At 43.2% G+C, this 21,718-nt stretch overlaps 1 protein-coding gene across 1 annotated transcript; it reads left to right on the top strand.

The window, feature by feature from the left end:
- The first annotated feature begins 1,844 nt into the window (after positions 1–1,844).
- Positions 1,845–20,633, top strand: LOC132848733 (insulin receptor substrate 2-B). The gene is made up of 2 exons (XM_060874690.1): positions 1,845–5,774; positions 17,819–20,633. Exons 1-2 carry the CDS (start codon positions 2,246–2,248, stop codon positions 17,821–17,823), a joined length of 3,534 nt encoding a protein of 1,177 aa, XP_060730673.1. The 5' UTR covers positions 1,845–2,245; the 3' UTR covers positions 17,824–20,633.
- Positions 20,634–21,718: the final 1,085 nt, after the last annotated feature.

Genomic DNA, 21,718 nt, shown 5'->3' with positions numbered 1-21,718 from the left:
GCCTCTTATAAAAACACAAATACCATTACAGAACTTTCCACTGGGCAATGAGACAAGACATGGCCATCAAACACATTTCCGCTGTCAGTCTGGGAAAAGTGTCATAGTAAATTATGGACTGTCTGGCACTGCTTACTGACCCTAGGAATAGTGGGCAGTACACAGAGTACAGTACAAGCATGCAACGCGTTTCCATTGTGTGAATACCTGGCTTGAGCACAGTTTGTCCTGTACTTCCAGTGTCTACTAAACACTTTATCTTTGTCAGGGCAGAGATGCACGATGGCAACACTGGACATGAGGAGGGGATCTACAGCATCTGGGATGTTTTTCTGACACATTCAACAGCAAATTCCAAAATTTTCTCACTTGTTTCGAATTGGCTTTATCAAGCTGAAAAGACACTATATGGCCAAAGGTTTTTGAACACATGACCATCACATCTGTATGTGCTTGCCAAACATTCCAGATTTAGTCTCCTTTTGCTGTTATAATAAGCTCTACTCTTCTGGGAAAGCTTTTCATTAGATTTCAGAGCATGGCTATGGAGATTTGTGCTTATTCGGCTACAAAATCATCAGTGAGATCAGGCACTGAGGTTAAGTGAGGAGGCCTGGGTTGCAGTCAGAGTTTCATTTCATCCAACAACTGGATCACACTCACAAAGTACATTCAGCCTGCTGACTCTGATGTCAGACTGATTTACCTTGCCATTTGCCTCACTGTTTGTTTTTCCAACAATTCACACAAAGAACCCATAAGACACAGTAAGAACCTGCAGAGAAACTCCAAACAGACACTAATGCACGTTCAGGTTCAAATCTTTGGCCCTGAAGCTGTGAAGCTGCAAAGTTTCCTGCTGCACAAACGTGTTCATCAAATTCCTTTCTTATTACAACTGAAATGACTGAAAGGTATATTACTGCTGTAATGTAAAGCTGTATAGATCTTAAAGTAATTATAGACTGAATGATATCTTGAACCCGGGTCTTACAACTTGATGCTATCACTCAGTAACGTATAAAACGTTGAATGCAGTCACGTCTCAGTAATAACATCCACAGGGTTCCTGTACATTCCTCAAACATAAAGGAGCTGCATTTTTAATCTCTGGAGACATGCAGTAAACCTTTTTGGCCTGCAAACACTTGCACTCCTGTAATGTTGTGCATTCTGCTCGATCAGTTTGTAGATCACTAACCACTTACCGCTCAAATACTAGACACACTGAAATATAAACTCTTATGCAAAATGAAATGAGGTGTTCATTAAGTTTTAAAGTTTAATATGAAAGTAAAAAACAACGCAGAAATCTCATGTTTTGCCATGTTTATAAATCTTTGTACATTGCATATGATTTTCTTCAGTAAAGCAATCTCTGAATATATGAATATACTGATGGCTCCAGGTTTAAAGGTGGAACTGACTAAAGTAAGCTTCGTTTCAAGAGTGACTATATAAACTGTCACCCAGTGACGTCAGAGTCGGAAACACAACACAACAATTAGATGATGCTACTAAAATACAAAAAGCTATTATTTTTTTCACCGATGCGCTCAGACAGTATGCAGCTTTGTGGTGAAATGCCACTCAAAGTGAAAGAACACAGCAAGAAAACAGACGACTTGTTGCAGCTCGCCTGCGAATTTAAATGCCCGTGTCACTAACAGTCAAGAGGAACTTTTCACTAAGACTCTCGTTCTATTGGACAATAGCGCTGTCAATCAATTCTCGAGTGCACATTTTTCTCTTCTGGAAGGAAACTCGCAGCACCGTGATTGGCCGGATGTATTGACGAGCCACGCGAATCCTGCGTTATGAATGGCTCGGTGTCGCTGCAGGGTCCAGCAACTCGACCAATTATATCACGGCATTCGCAGCTTGCTCCCGCCTTAGCCTGATGACGCAGCGGTCACGTGTTGTTTGTGTCGCGGTCCGTAGAGATGTGTGTACATAGGGAGTGAGAAGGCAGATTGGCAGCGCCGCTAGGATCTACCGATAATAGAAACGGGTAATGTGGTCATGTTGCAGAGGCTTGGCTTGGTTTCTCTGACGCGGCTCACAGGAGCGCATCATCATCATCATCATCATCATCATCATCATCGGGGTTAATAAATTGCGCCGCTGCCGGAGAACACGACCCCCTCCATCCCTCCCTCCCTCCCTCTCTCCCCAAACAAGAATGGGGTCTCATCGCGCAGCACTGACGCGAAGATAAACTTGTCCTAACGTTTACTTACTCTAAATGGCACATCTTGTGAATTATCCAGAGGGCAACGCCACCATGCTGATCCTGGAAGCGCAGCAGCGGAGTGTCGGAGCTAAAGCTGCTACAAACGGCGGTCCCTCCGGCGGGGATCCCCCTTCTGCCCCGCCGTACCATCATCAACACCACCAGCAGCAGCAGCAGCAGCAGCAGGCGGCGGCGGCGCCGAACACTCAGCATCAACCGCAGGACCACCACAATCACCACCATCACCACCACCACAAACAGCAGCATTTTGATCACGAAAACTATCAACAGTCTCCGGCGCGTAAAAGTCTCCTGTCTTCTCTGAAAGCAGCACATGAGGATTGTGCTGCTCCGAGCCACACACAGACGACCTCATCTGTAAACACCGGCGCCGCGGCTACAGACGGACTGGACGACATCAGGAAGTGCGGCTACCTGAGAAAGCAGAAACACGGACATAAGAGGTTTTTCGTCTTACGCTCGGCGAGCCGTTCAGGGCCGAGTCGATTAGAGTACTATGATAGTGAGAAGAAGTTCCGGAGTTGCCTTCGCTCTGTCGCCGCTTCCGCCGCCTCCGCCGCCTCCTCTACCGGAGCTACTGCTGCTGCAGCGAGCGCGTCTCCTCCCAAACGCGTGATTTATCTCTATCAGTGTTTCACTGTAAACAAAAGGGCGGATTCAAAGAACAAACACCTCATAGCTCTCTATACTAAGGACGAATACTTTGCGATTGTTGCCGAAAATGAGCAAGAGCAAGAGGACTGGTACTTGGCGCTTAGCGACCTGATGTGTGAAGGTAAAAAAGGCCACTCGGAGGCTGACGAGCTCGACGACGGCTACGGTACAGTAACGCCAGGCACCGTCTTCAAAGAAGTCTGGCAGGTAAACGTTAAACCTAAGGGGCTAGGGCAAACTAAGAATCTCACGGGTGTGTATAGACTTTGTCTCTCCTCTAAAACTATCCACTTAGTCAAATTGAACTCTGAGACCCCATGCGTAAACCTGCAGCTTATGAACATAAGGCGCTGTGGCCACTCAGAGAGTTTCTTCTTTATAGAGGTTGGACGCTCCTCTTCTATTGGTCCTGGTGAGTTATGGATGCAGGTTGATGATTCTGTGGTGGCTCAGAGCATGCACGAGACCATTTTAGATACAATGAAGGCTCTAAAGGCCTACGCCGAGTTTAGGCCCAGGAGTAAAAGTCAGTCATCGGGCTCTAACCCAATGGCTTTCATGACCACACGGCGCCACCTCGGAAACCTCCCACCCAGTCAGACAGGACTGCAAAGGCGCTCTAGGGCTGAGTCTGTGGTTGGCACGCCACCTAGCAGTAAAAGCAGTGGTGCGAGTGGATACAGGTTTCGCACCTCCAGTGAAGGCGAGGGCACCATGAACCGCCCGTTTCGGTCAGTTACGGGCAGCCTGATCCATCTCAATACAGCTCGTGCTAATTTAGGTAGACAGGAGAGCTGTGGTGGAACGGGAAGCCGATATGTACGAGCACCACCGAGTGCAACCTGTCATGCTCGTTCTGCTTCACTTCCGGTGTCTCACTTCCCCTCCACCACTAGTCCTGTCAGTATGTCCAGTAGCAGTGGCCATGGCTCTGTCACCGATACCAACACACGGCCTTCCAGCGCTTCCATCTGCGGTTCGCCCAGTGACGGAGGCTTTAACTCGTCTGATGAATATGGCTCCAGCCCTGGAGACTTCCGCTACTTCAGAGTACGAAGCAACACACCTGACTCATTGAGCAACACGCCACCCATACGGGAGGAGCACTGCCTCAGTGACTACATGGCCATGGGCTGGAGCCGAGACATGTTTAGTGGGAGTGCTGTGGATGCTTCCCGTGATGAAACTGCAGATGAAGATTCACGATTGTTTAGGAGGCGCACTCCTTCCTTTTCCAGACAGGTTGGAGCAAGCAGTGCCGGTGGAGTAGCTGTTTACCAGAAGATGACTCAGACCAACTTCTCGCTGGACGAGGCTGTAGCTGAGGGAAGCTTTCTGGGCAGCAATGGTCAGCTTGCCAGCATCTCTTCATCACTTCGTTCTGATTACAGCTCCAGCTCTGAACACAGCCAGGACCACCCCCCTGCGTTACGGGCTGCTGACTCTTTTAAAGATGATGGATACATGCCCATGATGGCTGGTGTGGTGCCCTCTGCTCGAGATACAGATTACATGCCTATGCAACCCAGTCCTCTAGTCTGTGCCTCCCCACAAATCCAGAACATGTCCTCACCTCCCTCTCAACCCATTGACTCACAAGGCTACATGATGATGCTCCCAGGTGTTAATGAGCCTCCCATGCCTGCCAGCCCTCACATTAGCGGCAGGGGCCTAAGACAAAGAGCTAATGAGCATCCTGAAAATGGAGAATACATGGATATGACTCCGAGCAGGCCCATGACAGGCAGAAGAAAAATTTCTAATGAGAATTACTACACACTTAACGCACCTGAGAAACCCAATTCATACAGCTCATATTTCTCCCTACCACGTTCATATAAAACCCCAGCAAAACATCGTCATGAGCATGATGAATACGTTCCCATGAGTTCACCTGCAAAACCTGTCTACATCTCGCCAAGTACCACACCTGAGCACAATGGCTGTAACGATATGAATAGCCAATCACGTCCAAACCGCCTTTCCCTAAGCCGACGCAGTTTCCATGGGTCTTTACAAGCCAGTGAGATGGTGGAATGTCCCTCCAGTCCTGGAGAGTACATTAACATTGAGTTTGGTGACCAGGCCACAAACTCCCTTACTGCAGAGGACACTCTCACCAGCCAAAGCACCCACCGGCAGGACCGGCACTCTCCCCTTCCCCAGGACTACATGAGTGTGGAGGTAGATGGGCGTCCACCCAAAAGCCAGTCTTCACGTTCATCACTGGTGGCCCCTTGGAACCCCCCTACTTACATTCGTACCAGTGGTGGAATTGCTTTGGGACAGCCAGATGACTACACAGAGATGAGCTGTGGTTGGCGTGAGGAGTGTAAAAGCCCCACGACTATGCTGCAACACCTTAGTGTTTGTGAGCAGAGGTATCCAAGCTCTAGCACACCTGTTGAGCCAAAGGTTATCCGTGCAGACCCCCAGGGCAGACGGAGACACTGCTCTGAGACTTTCACATCTACGGAAGTGACTGGAGCGAATGGCATGGACAATGGCACCTCGGTGACTAGCACAGTTCCTCAGGTGGCAGATAACAAGTGCCAGAGCTCATCGTCCTTCGACAGCACATGGATGTGTGTGGAGAACAAAGTAGCAGGTGACAAAGAGGACGCACCGTGCCTGGCTTCAGACCTTGCTGAAGCAAGTGGTTCTTCTGTGAGAACTAGAAGGACTGTATCTGTGGAACACCAAAATGGCCTCAATTACATTGCCCTGGATCTGAGAGAGGACCAAGGCACAGAGAGTGCCAGTGCTGAACCCCAGATGCCAGCTTCTGGTGTGCTTCTTCCAGAAAATGGGGAATACGCCAGCATAGATTTTGCAAAATCTGAGCGGATAACTGCATCTTCTAAAGGTGAGCATTTAACTTTGTAGACTTCATTCGGCATTGTAAACACACATACACTTAGTCAAATATTTATCTTGGCTTGTTTACCCCACCTTTTTCCACCGGTTGCATGCTTTATAAACCACAATGTACCACAGAGTATTTTATTAATATTCCCTAAGTTCTGCTCTAGTCATTTAACCTCATTTGAAACCTGTTCGCTAGGGAGATGTTTGTGTTTAGGTAGGGCCTCTTACTCTTACTGCAGTTTATCCATTAGAGTGTATCTACTGTGTAAGCATAACCACACTCAAGTCAATCTTGAAGGCTTGTTAAGATACTGAATATAGATAACGTTACTGAAGGATCAAAGACCCTGTTTGTTATTGTAGTTTGTGATGTTGTCTAGGGACAGTGTTTGTATTAATTATGGAGACCTTTTTCCACTCACTGGAAATGACACAGCAGGGTCTGTTTCAGTAGCTGTGTGAACCCTTCTTTGAGCTCCAGTTATTTGTTGCATGGACATAAATCGACATCGGTATTGTTATTGAACTCTATTGAATTATAGTGAAGAAAGAATTTTTTTCTAAAATGTTCGTATTTTGGTCACAAAGACTGTGACAACCTGCGTCCTCCTGTAGTAGCCCTGGTCATTCTTATTGATAGTTTTGTTTGTTGTTCTATCTCAGTGTCTATGTCAAGATCTTTTGGTTGTTTGGTGCTTGGCAGAAAAATATTGTGTGTGTGTGTGTGTGTGAGAGAGAGAGAAAGAGAGAGAGTGAAAATAAAGGGAGAATGAGTCAGTGTTCTCAGCAAGCCCTGGCTGACTCATTTGTTTATCATGTAGTTGAGGTAGAGATGAGAGAATGAGGGAAAGAGGAAAAGACAGGGAGAGGCACCACCTGTGTGAGTGTAACCATGGAAAGGTGTTTGTGTGTTGTTTTGTGTGTATTAGGTCTTATGTTGCTTAATTCTTTCATTTCTTATTAAGAAATTCATGAACTGTGAATAAGCACCTAAACTTTGAACTCTGTGTGATGTGCTGAAGTTCAGCTGTTCTCTGCCCCCCTGACGCGCCGCTTCACCAGGTGTGTGTGGGGTCTGTTTGTAGAGCATGCATGTGCATGTTTTGCTGATGCATGTTTTCACTACGATTGCTTTGAAGTCTAATTGGCCCAGGGTTTTGTGGCACACGTTTTACAGGAAACACCTTTATAGAGCTGATAAATGTTACAGTTACTCTTCCCGTCATGTTGTGCTTATACCTGGATAACACAGCTCCTCATGGCACATTACAGCATAGGGTTTGTAACCCTCTAATATTAAAACCCACTGCATTATCAGGTCATGCCTTGTTTTCTGATTTTGGTCTTACTTAGTAAAGTTACTGTTGTGTTTAGCCAGTGCTGCAGTGTTTTTGGCAATGGCAGTGTGACAGCCCATCTGGGTTTTGGGAGATGTGCCCTCTTTGTTGTGTTGGAATGTAAATTAGCAAGCGCATAGCTACACAGGAATGTGCCTTATTCACCACACCATGCTTTACACCACTGGCTATCTGGCATGGCTTTTCAAACAGCCTGAGGTAAACAGGATAGGTCAGTGTATTCACACTGGAGTGGAGACTTCTTTTTAACTGAGGGGGGAAAAGGATAGAAACAAGCTATTTTTGTCTCTGGTGATCTACCCAAGACAGATTTATCGAGCTGCTCTGAGTTTTCTGACAGTGAGCTTATGTGTTTGTTTGAGGCACCACAACAGGGCACCAAGAGGGCAAGGGGCACGGATGAGTTATCAGGAGGATCAAGGAGGAAGTTGTATTGACAATAGCATTTGTGTTGTGTTCTAAAAGGCATGTTTAAGGAGCATATTAAAACTATTGCAAGCAGTTTGTCTGTTACATTGCACTGAAATTGTCCACAGCAACCAAAAAAGTCTGATGCTATAATCATGCCCCACACCTCTGCCAGGATCATGATCTGTGCCTGAACGGCAGCCAGGGTTTGAGTTGGCAAGTGGCACGACAGGTTGCACATTTGTTTTTCGCAATTCCAGAGTAATAAACAGGTAAAACCAAGTATTTCTGTTCATTTAGGTAACTTGCAGCAGGTTTGCCAGAGCCTCATGCTTCTTTGGGACTTCACACACTTATTTACTGCTTAAGACACAATTGATGTAGCAGCTAGCAAGGATTTTACTTCTCACCCTTCACACTGATTTACTCAGCGACTTGCTCCTCTTCACGACGCTCATGTCAGCACTTTCAGGCTGAAAACATAAAAGTCTCATGTGACAGATGCTTCTCTAACTGCATTTCCAGTCAGTCGTCCACCTACGCAGCCACACTTTGGTTGGCTGACCAATAGATGTGGAGTGTAATGTGGAGATTTCTTGTGGGTGTGCTTTTTTTTGAAGTCTATGAAGTCTGAAATTTATGCTAACCTGGAATTTACAGCTACTTTAAATGTTCTTACATTCCATGAGACGTGCTTCATCTCAGGGTTTGTAATCAGTTATAGACTTTTGCTGTTTGCCATTGCACAAGTTTAATGCTCTCCTCAGCTCCACACTGAAACTTTGACCTCTACTCCCTTTACATGCATGCTGCACACTCCTCCTTAAAGAAACCTTGACCCCATGTTTGTGTGCAGTGATTTTAGTGAATCAGTGACCGTTTATGTCGACTCATTATGCACACACATGAAAGTGCGATCCACACCACACAGATGTGTCATTTAAAGTGGGTAACAAAAAGACATGCAGTCAGCCTGTAACGAAGAGCACACTTAAATTAGCAGGGTAAACAAGGCTGGTGTGTGTGAGTGTGAGTGTGTGTGAGTGTGTGTGAGTGTGTGTGAGTGTGTGTGAGTGTGTGTGAGTGTGTGTGAGTGTGTGTGAGTGTGAGTGAGTGTGAGTGAGTGAGTGTGTGAGTGTGTGAGTGTGTGAGTGTGTGAGTGAGTGAGTGTGTGAGTGAGTGAGTGTGTGAGTGTGTGAGTGTGTGAGTGAGTGTGTGAGTGAGTGTGTGAGTGAGTGTGTGAGTGAGTGTGTGAGTGAGTGTGTGAGTGAGTGTGTGAGTGAGTGTGTGAGTGAGTGTGTGAGTGAGTGTGTGAGTGAGAGTGAGTGTGTGTGAGTGTGAGTGAGAGTGTGTAAGATTGTGTGTGTGAGTGAGAGTGTGTAAGATTGTGTGTGTGTGTGTGAGATTGTGTGAGATTGTGTGTGTGAGATTGTGTGAGATTGTGTGTGTGTGTGAGTGAGATTGTGTGAGATTGTGTGTGTGTGTGAGTGAGATTGTGTGTATGTGTGTGAGTGAGATTGTGTGTGTGTGAGTGAGATTGTGTGTGTGTGAGTGAGATTGTGTGTGTGTGTGTGTGTGTGTGTGTGTGAGTGAGATTGTGTGTGTGTGTGTGTGTGTGTGTGTGAGTGAGATTTTGTGTGTGTGTGTGTGTGAGATTGTGTGTGTGTGTGTGTGTGTGTGTGTGTGAGTGAGATTGTATGTGTGTGAGTGAGATTGTGTGTGTGTGTGTGTGTGTGTGTGTGTGTGTGTGTGTGTGTGTGTGTGTGTGTGTGAGATTGTGTGTGTGTGTGTGTGTGTGTGTGTGTGTGAGTGAGATTGTATGTGTGTGAGTGAGATTGTATGTGTGTGAGTGAGATTGTGTGTGTGTGTGTGTGTGTGAGATTGTGTGTGTGTGTGTGTGAGATTGTGTGTGTGTATGTTGCCCTCGTAAAGCTCCAAATTAGTTTTAAGAAATGACAGGAACACCTTGGTCTAGAACACTGCATGCTGTGCCTGTGGGTGTTATGCATATGCATCTGTGCATGCACACACACTTTCAAAAACGTTTTAACTAAACCTTTTTTATTTATTTAAAATCGTTCAAGCTAATATTCAGTGTCAGTATACAGTTTTGTTTACCTGAAATAGAAGTGCATTAGAAATATGCCTATGTGTCTCACACACACGCGCACACACACGCGCGCACACACACACACACACACACACACACACACACACACACACACACACACACACACACACTTGTTGTAGTGTCAGGGAATGTGTTGGTGGTAGCAAGTCATTAGGACTCAGTTAAAGGCTACCTGATGCAGCCATATACATTACATCAGAGGTGGGAGTAAGTCACTCATGTGCAAGTCACAAGTAAGTCTCAAGTCATGAATGTCAAGTCAAAGTCAAGTCGAGACTTTTTTTAATATTTGTCAAGCAAGTCTCAAGTCTCAAATTTGCGACTTACAGTAAGTCTGACTCGAGTCAAGTCATATGACTCAAGTCCCCCATCTCTGCATTATATTACACCATTCTTAATATGATAGATTCAGGAACAGTTTGTTCTGTGTTGAAGTTAAAATTCTAGCACAATCGTACTAAACTAATCTATTTCCACAGCAGAATGTGTGTTTAACACGAGCAGATATTTTTATACGTTTTCCTGTAGTGAGACACAAACAGAAGAACTTTCATCTTCGAATTAGAAAAATCAAGGTACTAACTTACAATTTTTGGTTAAAAAAACAGCAGTAGTGCAGCGGCTCATAACGATAACCGATGATGATGATTCTTCTTCTTCTTCTTCTTCTCCTTCTTCTTCTCCTTCTTCTCCTTCTTCTTCTCCTTCTTCTCCTTCTCCTTCTCCTTCTCATTCTCCTTCTCCAACACAAAGTTGCTTATCATCGTGTGTGTTTTGACAAATGGCTTTAAATTCACTCATGTAATATATTTTTATGCAGCGCTTACAAATGCGTTGCGACGGTACAGTGTAGCTAAGTGTGAACGCATCATATCGTTCAGAGGAGAACTTTACTGTACAGAGTTTAACACAAACACATGTTTGACTGAAGTAGTTCACTCACTTTCAGTATCCTGCTCTCAATCCTTTCACAGGATCTGTGGCTATGAAGCGTTCTACACAGATACGTGTTTTGCATGATGCCCCAACAACTTCCTGCAGACTTTAAGCAAGCTTTGATTAAATAAGATTTCTGTTCTTTTCACAACACAAGAGGGAAATGTGTTCAAATAATTGGACTGATTTTAATCACGTCTTTGCTGTTGATGTAACCAGATCATCGCTGTTGGAGCTTCTGCTTTAACGATGCTACTGGCTGATTAACTAGTTTGGCTTCATTAAGAACAAAGATTAGATTCTTCTCTGCCTTTTGTGTTGAGCTTAGTCATGTCCCGAATTCTTTTCTTTTATTCATTCACAGAGCTAAACAAGTATTAAGACCACATTCATCCTTTTTTGTAAAAAAAAAAATATATATATACAGTATATGTATATATTTATTTATTTAAAATGATGCCTAAAGCTGTAATTTGATTGGCTGGGAGATTAAACAATGGACTAATTTTATGTAGGATTTAAAGTTTAAAAAAAAATGTAAAAACATTCTCAGGCCCGTGTGTTGTTTGAAATTCGCTTCGCCACATCCGAGTCATTACATTCGAGTGCTTTGCTGCGTTCACACAGTGCAACAAAATCTGTCTCAACACGCAACATGCGGCGAAGCTTAGCTATGCAAATAAGCGTGTCTGTTGTGCTGTGAGCGCTCCGCAAAATTCGTCATAACCAAATTCATGTAAACGTTATAAATCCCTCTCCTGTGTGCCCGCTTGTACCGAACATTTGCAAGCGGGCACGCAGAGTCAAGTGGGACACACAGTGCTCACCTGTCTGTGGCACACCTGGCCGGGCTCATGTTCCAGGAGCGCATTTGCACGGTCAACTTGGGCTAGTAGTGAGCTGCGCAGTCATTTCAAGACTTCAAGGAATGTCTGGTTTTTTCGAGTAAAGGTGTTAAATCCCAGCAGCTTTGCCTGCTCTGACACTACAAAGTCCAGTCTGAACAGCTGCCTACTGTTTATTAGTCCACCTCAGTGACTTGATCATACACCTGTGGTCCTTTTCCTGTTTAACCTTTTTAATGTTTGAACTACATAAATGAATCAGATACCACCTAATAAACTTAAAACATATGAACTAAGAGCTTATGAACTTCTACACAGGATAGAATAGATACAATTAAGTTGTAATCTATTAGAATATTACTATTAGATCCGTCCAGAGAACTTCAGCCGAGCTCGATATTGCAGTTAATTGACTTAAAATTTGATCGTTATTAGAACGCGAGCGTTATTAAATGTGTGGTTCCACCCCAGGCTTATCGGAGATATTAGATTGCGTATTTATACTCCAGTGAGATTGCGAATACCGGAAATGGAGAGGCATTAGTGAAGGTGGTAAGAGCCGAGGAGAAGACGACGGATCAGTACGAGAGACCTTCAGTTCAGACGGTTGAGTGTGTAACCGGAGTTAATCGTGTTGTGCTAAAGCACCGAGCTTGCTCTCTTGACCTGGTGTGATCTCAGTTATTAGAGCTTTAGTGGGCTACACCCATCATCCTGCTATAGGGCCATCCTTAAAAATATGCAGTAACAGTTTGCAGTAACAGTAAAAAAAAAAAAAGGGTCGGTAGGTAGGTCTATATTTTTTTTTTTTGCAAGTTTCAATGTAAATTTAATTTAAACAAATTAGCATATCCTGACGTCACTGACTGGGTCTTCAACCCGTGCCTTCGGTCGAACACACCATTCACATTTCTGTTGTAAAAAGAGAAACATTGTGCAGAAGTAATATTTGCTGTTATGCGTGTGTGTCCGAAGCTGCAGTTGCTGTGTGACGCGTTATAAAAATAAAAAAAAAAACCTGGACGAGCTCCGAGAGAAAGCACGGCAAACAAGAATATTTTTAAGGATGGCCTAGGATTTAGAAAAGATGAATTGGACACTCGGATATTTTTGTGTGAACATGAATTCTGACCTAGTTATTTGAACAACTATTTTCTGTCCTGATGCATGTTTTGCTTTTTAGAAGTAATTGACACACCACACTTTAACTCCCTTTACCAATGGCTTGTCTTCTTGTGTCCAGTTGAGCATTGAAGTTCTTTGTCACGTCACACTCTACAGTGGTTAATGGCTCCTATTAAACTCGGAGCATTAAGAATTTGTAGTTTTGCCTAAGAATTTCTGTTTTTACCTTGTCTACTAGGGAGAAAACCTTCATAGAAAAGTTCACACATGTTTTTCAGCTTATATCTGAAGTTATCTGCTAAAATTATGCATAGGTTTATGCAAAACAGATAAAAATGTTATGTGCTGAAAACCAAATGTGTCCTGCCTCGTTTTATATCAGACCTGCATGGCGAAAATCATGAATTCATTTTTACTGATTGAAAACGTCCTAAATGTGCTGGCAGGATGAGACGCCAGCATACAGGAAAAATGGGTTCAGTGATGTTAAGAGGGTGTGTCTGACCTTCATCTTGGAACAAGGTACGTGGACATTGCCAACGTAGACAGGGATAACCCCAGTACCTTTGGGTGGAACGGTACACCTTAAAATAGGTTCTGAAGTGGAGCCTGGCATGAGAGCATGGCATTGAGTGTGGTCATTGTGTTCTACTTATAGCACCAGGCAATTGTGGACATTGCACTACAATATACTCATCAGGATTGCTGGAGCTCGGCAGTGACACGCTGGGAGACAGGATCAGCGCTGAATGGTTACGTAGGACTTTGGCCGGGATTTTAAACGTGCCCCAGCAAACACCCCTCCCTTCTTTCCCCATCATCCACTTTTAAAACAGTTTAAGAGGATATGGGATTGGGTTTTGGTTTCTCTGCTGCAGTGCTTGCATCATAGCATAAAGAGAATGAAAGGCCCACAGAGATCCCCAGAGTTTCTTCCCATTAGCCGTGGACTCGTGTTACACTTTTCAGAATTATCGCTTGTATTGTGCACGTCAAGTGTTTTCCGAATGCTGTATAAAACGTGGACCAGCGGCAGCTTCACAGCTGGACATGATGCATAGTGTCCTCATGCATCATGGCTTCTAGTGTGCAGAAGCTCGCCTCTAAATCTGGCTCGTTCTTGTATTGGTACTGATATGCTGTCTATTCATATGACCTCTCAAATTTAACATGGTGATATGTTTAGAAGTATCCATAATAGCATTATTGAGTGCTGGATGTTTTCGCAGTACATTGCATAACCTTTTCTGGCACCTCTATCCTTCCAGTTATAGCCCGCTGGCACCGAAGCGCATCCTCAGTAACACTGTGTTACTGGCATAAACTGCAAAACTCTCAGTCGGTCTAGTTCACTGGGCCATGCCTGTCATGATAGCCACTCCTTAAATAACCTTCGGTCCTGTTTTGCTGATTGCTGTTGCATGTTAGGGACGTGTGCCAGGAACAACTCCTGGACCTGCAGCGTTAGAGAGGACGATCGTCACTCGCACTGCGCACTTGCAGCGTTTCTAATGCTCCATGCCGGAAAAAAAAATGCTGCCATTGTGTCCTTGATGCTTTTGTTGGTCAGATAAAACCTTTTATCAAAAGCATCGATTGTTCACACTAGGGTCAAGCCAGGCTAGCACATGACCCCACTGCCTAGCTGCAGAACCGAGGGAGAGGTAGAGTGGGATGAAACTGGATGGAATGAGATCAGCAGTTCTGTGTCATTATTAAAAAAAAAACAAAAGTGTTGTCTTTTCAATACAACAGTGAGGTTCAATTGTTGAGAGTTTGTACTGTACAGATATGCAGAACTGAATCTCCCGTGTAGTGACATGCCGCTGTTAACAGCGTTTTCATGAGCTGTCACAATTGATATTCTTTTTACATACTTTTTTTCCCTCTCTCTCGTTCGCTCGTCTGAAAACGTGCACGTAATGAACATGATGCTAATATCTCCTTCTGCTCCTCGCTATTTTCTCTGCTTCGTTGGCACGCTGCCAACATGTCTGGTCTATTGAATGAATCCTGTGTGAGAACTGATTCGTTTTAATGAATCAATCAGCTAGTTCATCTGAATCTATTCTGCTGTGTGGCTTCTGAACAGCATTTTGTGAGACCGGTTTAAGATTATTTAACAAGCCAACATCGGTAGTGGAATTGGCTCAGTTTTGTTTTGACGCCGTGTGCATGCTTCACTTTCTGGCTCAGTGTGCTGAGCTCTGTTAGTCATGTGTGGTTTGAGTCGACTCGCAGACAAACACCAAAACCGACTCTGTTATACGAGCTGCTGCCAATGCAGCTACCCTTACAGCGTAATTTCATCCAAATGCTTCAATAGAAACCTCTTTTCAACATCTGATCTGTGCATTAATGTGAACTGTGAGTATGTGTGTTTAACTCTCAGCACTTTATCTCTCTCTCTCACACACACACACACACACACACACACACACACACACACACACAAACACAAACACATAATTACACTCTCCCACTCTTACACAGATACACTCTCTGTCTCTCACACACACAGAGACACACACGACACTCTCTCTCTCTCACACACACACACACACACACACACACACACACACACATAATTACACTCTCCCACTCTTACACAGATACACTCTCTGTCTCACACACACGACACTCTCTCTCTCTCTCTCTCTCTCTCTCTCACACACACACACACACACACACACACACACACACACACACACACACACACACTCTCTCACACACACACACACACACTCTCACACTCTCTCCCTCTCTCTCTCTCACACACACACACACACACACTCACTCTCTCACACACTCTCTCTTTCTCTCACACACACACACTACACTCTCCCTTTCTCTGCTTGCTTAAAATTTAGGTTACTGTTTGTATTGAAATGTTTTGAATTGTATTTAGACTGATTGTATAAAATGCTAGGGAAAGTAACACTATTCTGTTCATCAGATCGTAGAGGAAGGTTTCTTCAGACAGCTATAATTAGAGACAGAAGAAGGCTAACTACTTAAAATATTTGTCTTGTCTCGAAAAAATTGTCATCGTGCTGTTTAGGAGCCAAACAATCGTCTTTTTGGGTTTTTTCCGGTGACCTGAAACTAAGCTGAAAACACACCCAGGACTGATGGAACCCATAAATGACACGATTGATCAGTGAACCGAGCGTCGTCGTTGTCAGCCACCTTCAGCTGAATGAAGAGCAAACTGCAAAGCGACCAGTGAATGTGCCGATTCCATTATCCGGCGCAAAGGTTATCGATGAACTCGCTAACTCGGATATCATCACTTAACTCACTCACTGAGGCTGAACTGTTTGGTCAGTCGGTTTCTGACGTCTTTCAGCTGAAAGTCCACTGACAAATGCACTCAATCTGATCGTGTAAACCACTGTGACACAGGGCTACAAGAAACGTAAACATTTTCTAACTGTAAAACCGATAGGCTTTATTAACATGTGGCATTTATAAAATCTACACACACACTGGTCACTTTAATAGGAACACCTGCACCACTCTAATTAGCCAATCATGTGGCAGCAGAGCAGTGTGTAAAATCATACAGGCCAGGAGCTTTAGTTAATGTTTATATAAGACATCAGAATGGTGGATCTCAGTGACTTTGACCGTGGCGTGTTTGTTGATGTTAGACAGGCTGCTTTGAGTATTTCAGAAAGTGCTGATCTAATGGGGTTTTTCAGAGTCGATAACAAAAAAACAGAGTGTGCAGCATTTCAGCCGATGGAAACGCATAAGTAAGAAAAAAAGCAAGCAAAGGAACGCATTGGTTCACAGTTCGGTTTAAGATTGGAAAAAAATGTCCCCTGGTCTTTTTCCACTCTCCAGCTCTCCAGGTTCAGAGCACACCGAGGCCGCAGATTCCTGTTCATAGCTGACAGGAGACGAGCCCAGTGTGGGTCTGCTGGTGTAGTCAGTCAGCCTCAAGCTTCAACACACTGCAACGCTTTCCTGTTTTCTTTTTGTCTGGAATGCTTCAGCGCGTCACACTTACTGTAATTCTATCGACTGTAATTTGTTCTTTTATATATATATTACACTAGGTAAAAACTAGGTACAAACTGTCAGTGTACACAGAGCAGAATTCAGGCTACTTCACACCTATATGAATGTTTTCTGTGCTATAAATGAGTTTGTTTATTCCTTTGGGTAAATCTTTGCATTCATGTTAAATTGAGTTCAATCAAACTTCCCAAATGTAACATGTCTGTCTACAACCTGTCAGCCATATTTATTTCAGTGGATGTCAAATGCGTATATATTGTATGGTAGCTTGCTTAGATCATCAGTCCCTTATTTAAGGTTCATCACCCGGTATATCCATCACACCCATATATCTTCCCACCCCGATTCGTTACTGTGAACTCAGCGCTGTAGCATTCAATTCAATTCAAATTTATTTGTATAGAGCTTTTATTAATGGACATTGTCTCAAAGCAGCTTTACAGAACATAATACAAACGTTTTAATATTATAGGAAGATTAACATAATGCAAAAGTTAATTAATATTAGACTTACATTTAAATGGGTTTGTATTTATCCCCAATGAACAAGCCTGAGGTGACTGAGGCGACTGTAGTTAGGAAAAAAAACTTTAGATGGAAGAGGAAGAAATCTTGAGAGGAACCAGACTCAAAAGAGAACCTCATCCTCATTTGGGTGACACTGGAGGGTGTGATTATAAATATACAGACTACATCGTGTATTGATTGGGCTTTCTATTGGATCTAAGTGTCCAGCTCAAACCTGTTCCAGCATGACAATGCCCCGGTGCGCAAAGCATGCGAATGTTGTCGTGGAAGAACTGGAGTGTCCAGCACAGATCCCTGACCTCAACCCCACTGAGCACTTGTAGGATGAATCTAAAGGAAAGGCTTTCTAGAAGTGTGGAGGTTCTTATAACAGCGGAGGCTTTAGACTGATGAGCGTGAGTGTTGCCTTCAGGTGTCCACTGTAAGAAATTACACATGGCCTCAACCCAGATTCCACTCCAAGATGCTTTTGGCCATGTGGTGTATTAAAAACAGTATTATTAAAGTTATACTCTGATAAACCCTAACACACACACACACACACACACACACACACACACACACACACACACACACCAGCATGACGCTGTACTAAAAGGAAGTGCAGCTCATGTGTAATGTTTTAGATTCAGTCTCTAACCCCTGTTTTTTTTGTCTCCCTTTTTCTTTTTATCTTTTTATCCAGAGTAAAGATGAGCGTTGTGGCTTTCCTGGAGAGTGGAGGACCCGAGTCACCTCCTGCCCGTCACACACCGTGCAGCAACGAGCCCAGGGACCTCCACTTTGTTTCCTCGTCACGTCCTTGCTTTAAATTTCGCCTCTCCTTTGAGAGCGCATTATCTTCTGGGTTTGGTGTTGTTTGAAGTCGCCGCTTTAATATTTTGATCGTTATTTTAACGTTTTACTTTGTAATTGTGCATAAAAAAAGGTTTTGCTCACTGACATGCAGAGATCCCGATATTTGTCAGCAGTCTCATCTACACAGGTACAGAGTTTAATGATGAAAGATCTCTGATTAAAATGCAGTTATTGTAACTTAGGTTTCAGGTGCATTTTTTTTTTTTTTTCTTTTCTTTTTGTTGTTGTTGTTGTTGTTGCTGGGCAGGACACATTGTATGCACAGATTTTTCAGGGGTTGAGAGACAAGTTTACAAGTGTTATTCCCCACAGCTTGTGTGTGTTTTGTTTGAAAAGAAGTCACACACACAAACACACAGACAATCTGTGCTATCCCATAATCCCGGTGGCTGTCACACACTCCGTGACGCGCTGTTGAGCTGTGTGGTCCCTATTCAGGGCCCCAGCTGTGATGTGACGTAGATTTTTCGTGTGTTACAGAGACCAACTGTACTCTCGCACTCCTCCACTCCCCCTTTTCTCTCTTCCTTGGTAGGGAGCACACTGCCTCTTCTTCTCACTACCAAATATGCAGGATTGACAGAAGGGGAGGAGCTGGCGGAGGAAAAGAGGAAGCATCTATTCTGGGACTAAACAAAATGCCAGATGAGATGTGCTACACTCTCAGTGCGCTCGCAGGGCCAGCGTAGGGTCACAGATAGCGTTACTATAACTGACACGACTGAAAGCAGCTCGTGAGGCTTCCATGTTCAAGGAAGCTCCCCACAGAGGCTCACGCTAGTTCTGATACGAACAACAACTAGGCAGCGTCACGTTAAAATGAAAACGTCTCAGCGTCTCATTAGTAAGCAAAGTTCTGAGTTCTACAATGTTATGAATACAACAATAACACACTAAGACTGATTAGAAACATTAAGCCTTCTGACAGAAGAGCAAGGGTTTCTTGGTTTTTGTTTGGTTTTGATCTTTCTTGCCAGCCGTTTTTCCTTTTTGTCTTCTCAGTATTGTACACGTGCTTTGAGTGAGTGCCCCAGTGAAACATCATGGCACAGCATTAAAGCTCAATCTTTGCCTTACTGTTGTAATTTATTGTAGGCTTTTTTTTAATGAAAGAAAACTATAGAGAGCAGGATGGAGGAGTATATGGTACTTTATCTCCAGTTTGAGAAACTAGTTTTTTGGATTTTTTTTGGTACAGAAATCTCTCTTTGGTCCCTCTCCTTATTTCAGTAATGTGATATAACTAACCACACGTGCAACCTCTTCATTTGATGCTTGTACTGAAAATTAAAAGGACAAAAAGATATTTTCATGGTTGTGAAATTGTTGGTACTAAAATGTGAATGTAATGTCTTTAAACTCAAGTCCTTCAATATTTCAGTCCCTTCTGGTTAAGGGAGCTCTCTCTCTCTCTCTCTCTCTCTCTCTCTCTCTCTCTCTTTCTCGCTCTCTTGCGCTCTCTCTTTCTCTTTCTCTTTCTCTTTCGCTCTCTCTTTCTCTTTCTCTCTCTCTCTCTCTCTCTCTCTCTCTCTCTCTCTCTCTCTCTCTCTCTCTCTCTCTCTCTCTTGCGCTCTCTCTTTCTCTCTCTCTCTCTCTCTCTCTTTCTCTCTCTCTCTCTCTCTCTCTCTCCCTCTCTCACTTGCTCTCTCTTACAAAAAGCACAGGCCACAGCGACAGACTGTCATTCAATGAAAACAGGGCATGTTTAAACTAGCTCTTAATTTTTGTACAATTAAAAAGAAGTGCAACACAAATGCTGTGGCATGAACCTTGCTTTCAGTTTCTTTGGTCCTGTTTTTAGGTACAGTTTGACACTAATCTGTGTTACAGAGACTTTCATGACTGAAAGCTCCTTTGGCACTATTTTTAAAAACCTGCCTCAAAACATTACATTTTAAAAGATCCAACAAAAGCTGCTGTTTGTTTGTTTGTGTTTTGACTGAATATTTTTTTGAGAAATTCCAATTCAAAAAGCAAGTCTTTTTTAAATGACGTGTGACAATATACACAAATGCACAGTGATACAGAATTATTATGCAAGTTAAGTTTAGTTTTCTTTTATTTAGTGTAAAGATTTGATCTCTATAAAATTGGATATTTTTCTGAATCTCAGAGTTTGGGGAAGTCGTGTTTTTCCCCAGAGTGGTGAGGCATTTTGGTGAGGCAGTTTTGTAAAATGTATTTTGTTACAGTTGTATTTTTATTTTGCTGCTGTGTTTAAAATAATAAAGAAAAGGAAAAAAAAGATGAAAGAATTTGGTCAATCGTGATCTTAGTGATTACTGTGATGATGAGCTGTCATGGGATCTGCTTTTGTTTAATGAAATTTGAATGCTTTTGCTGGCAGAGTTGCGTTCAGATACAGAGATTTAAACCTGCTTTCATTTTACTCCTTATTTTTTTTTTGCTCATCGAGTCTGAAAGGGAAAAACAAGAGGAGAAAAAAATATATTAACAACCATTCATGGCTGCGTCCACTGTACATACTGTTGTTTCATTACATGTTGACTTTTTTTCCCCATCTTTTTCCTGTGGCTGGAAAAAGGAGAGTGGTCGCAGATTTTGGAGCGTTACATAGTGTTTATATTTATCAGATCTTTTGCTTTGAATAGAGCTATTGCAATAAAAATGTGGCAATGTAACATGTGTCTCTGCACACTTTATTTTGGGGTCTTACTCCGTTCAGTTTCAGTTTCAGCAAGCTTTATTGGCATGATCATGTACAGTATTGCCAAAGAGAACAACTCTTATTAACAAACATTACTTAGAGCACTGAGTTTCCATAGGAACCTAGAGATTAATATCATTAGCCGTTCAATATCATTAGAGATCTTAAGACAAACAGGGCTGTGTGTGTGTGTGCGCACGTGTGTGCTTAGGGGTCAGATAAAGTGATTCATTTCTGAACCGAACACATCTACACAATAAAAGCTTCTTGACTTGACTTGACACTTGCCCATACCTGATGTTCTCCAATCAGCTAATTATGAGGCAGCAGCAGAACGTATAATGCGCAGATGCAAGTGAAGAGCTACAGCTAGAGATCACGTCAAACAGCAGAATGACGAGAATATCTGATCTCTGTGACTTTATTTGTGGTGCGGATTTTAGTGCCACATATTTCTTGAACTTCTTGAATGTATATTAGCTCTAGTGAAAAACCGAAATTAAACCCAGATTATTCACCATGTTTGATCACTTCACAAATGTGCTCATGCGCTTGTCACTGTACTCAGTGTACTTTATTATGGGTAATGATGAAGAGCTATGAGGAGGATCTGACTGATGGAAATCAGTTATCTGTTTGAAATGTCGGTAAAATAAAGTGCCACAAATAATTCATGCTCTTCCATTTAAATATATCTCATGACCTACAATTATTTTGGCGCCACCTAGTGTGTGTGTGTGTGTGTGTGTGTCTGTGTGTTTTTGTGTGTGTGTGTGTGGGCATGCACCTCAAAGCCACAAGGCCAAGGTCCATTTTAGGAGTAAATAACCTACGCAAGAGAGTGAAGTCTACTAGCGGAGCAACCAATCAGCACATTTTCCTTTGCTTGACCTACTGCTCAGAGACGTTTCAGACTGCAGATAAATTAACATTTTGCAGCAGCCAAAAAAGGTCAGAGGACATATTAAAACGTTTAGGAAGAAAGCTGCATGCACTTTAAACAGTAATATAATGAAAGCTTTAAAAGAAATGGTCAAAAACATTCAACACCAGAAAGCT

The sequence above is a fragment of the Tachysurus vachellii genome, chromosome 7 (assembly GCF_030014155.1).
Source record: "Tachysurus vachellii isolate PV-2020 chromosome 7, HZAU_Pvac_v1, whole genome shotgun sequence".
NCBI lineage: Eukaryota > Metazoa > Chordata > Actinopteri > Siluriformes > Bagridae > Tachysurus > Tachysurus vachellii.
This window is presented reverse-complemented; position numbering and strand designations above follow the sequence as displayed.

What these genes read in the sequence shown, in the direction of transcription:
- LOC132848733 (XM_060874690.1), top strand. Translation starts at nt 2,246, where the DNA reads ATGGCACATCTTGTGAATTATCCAGAGGGCAACGCCACCATGCTGATC.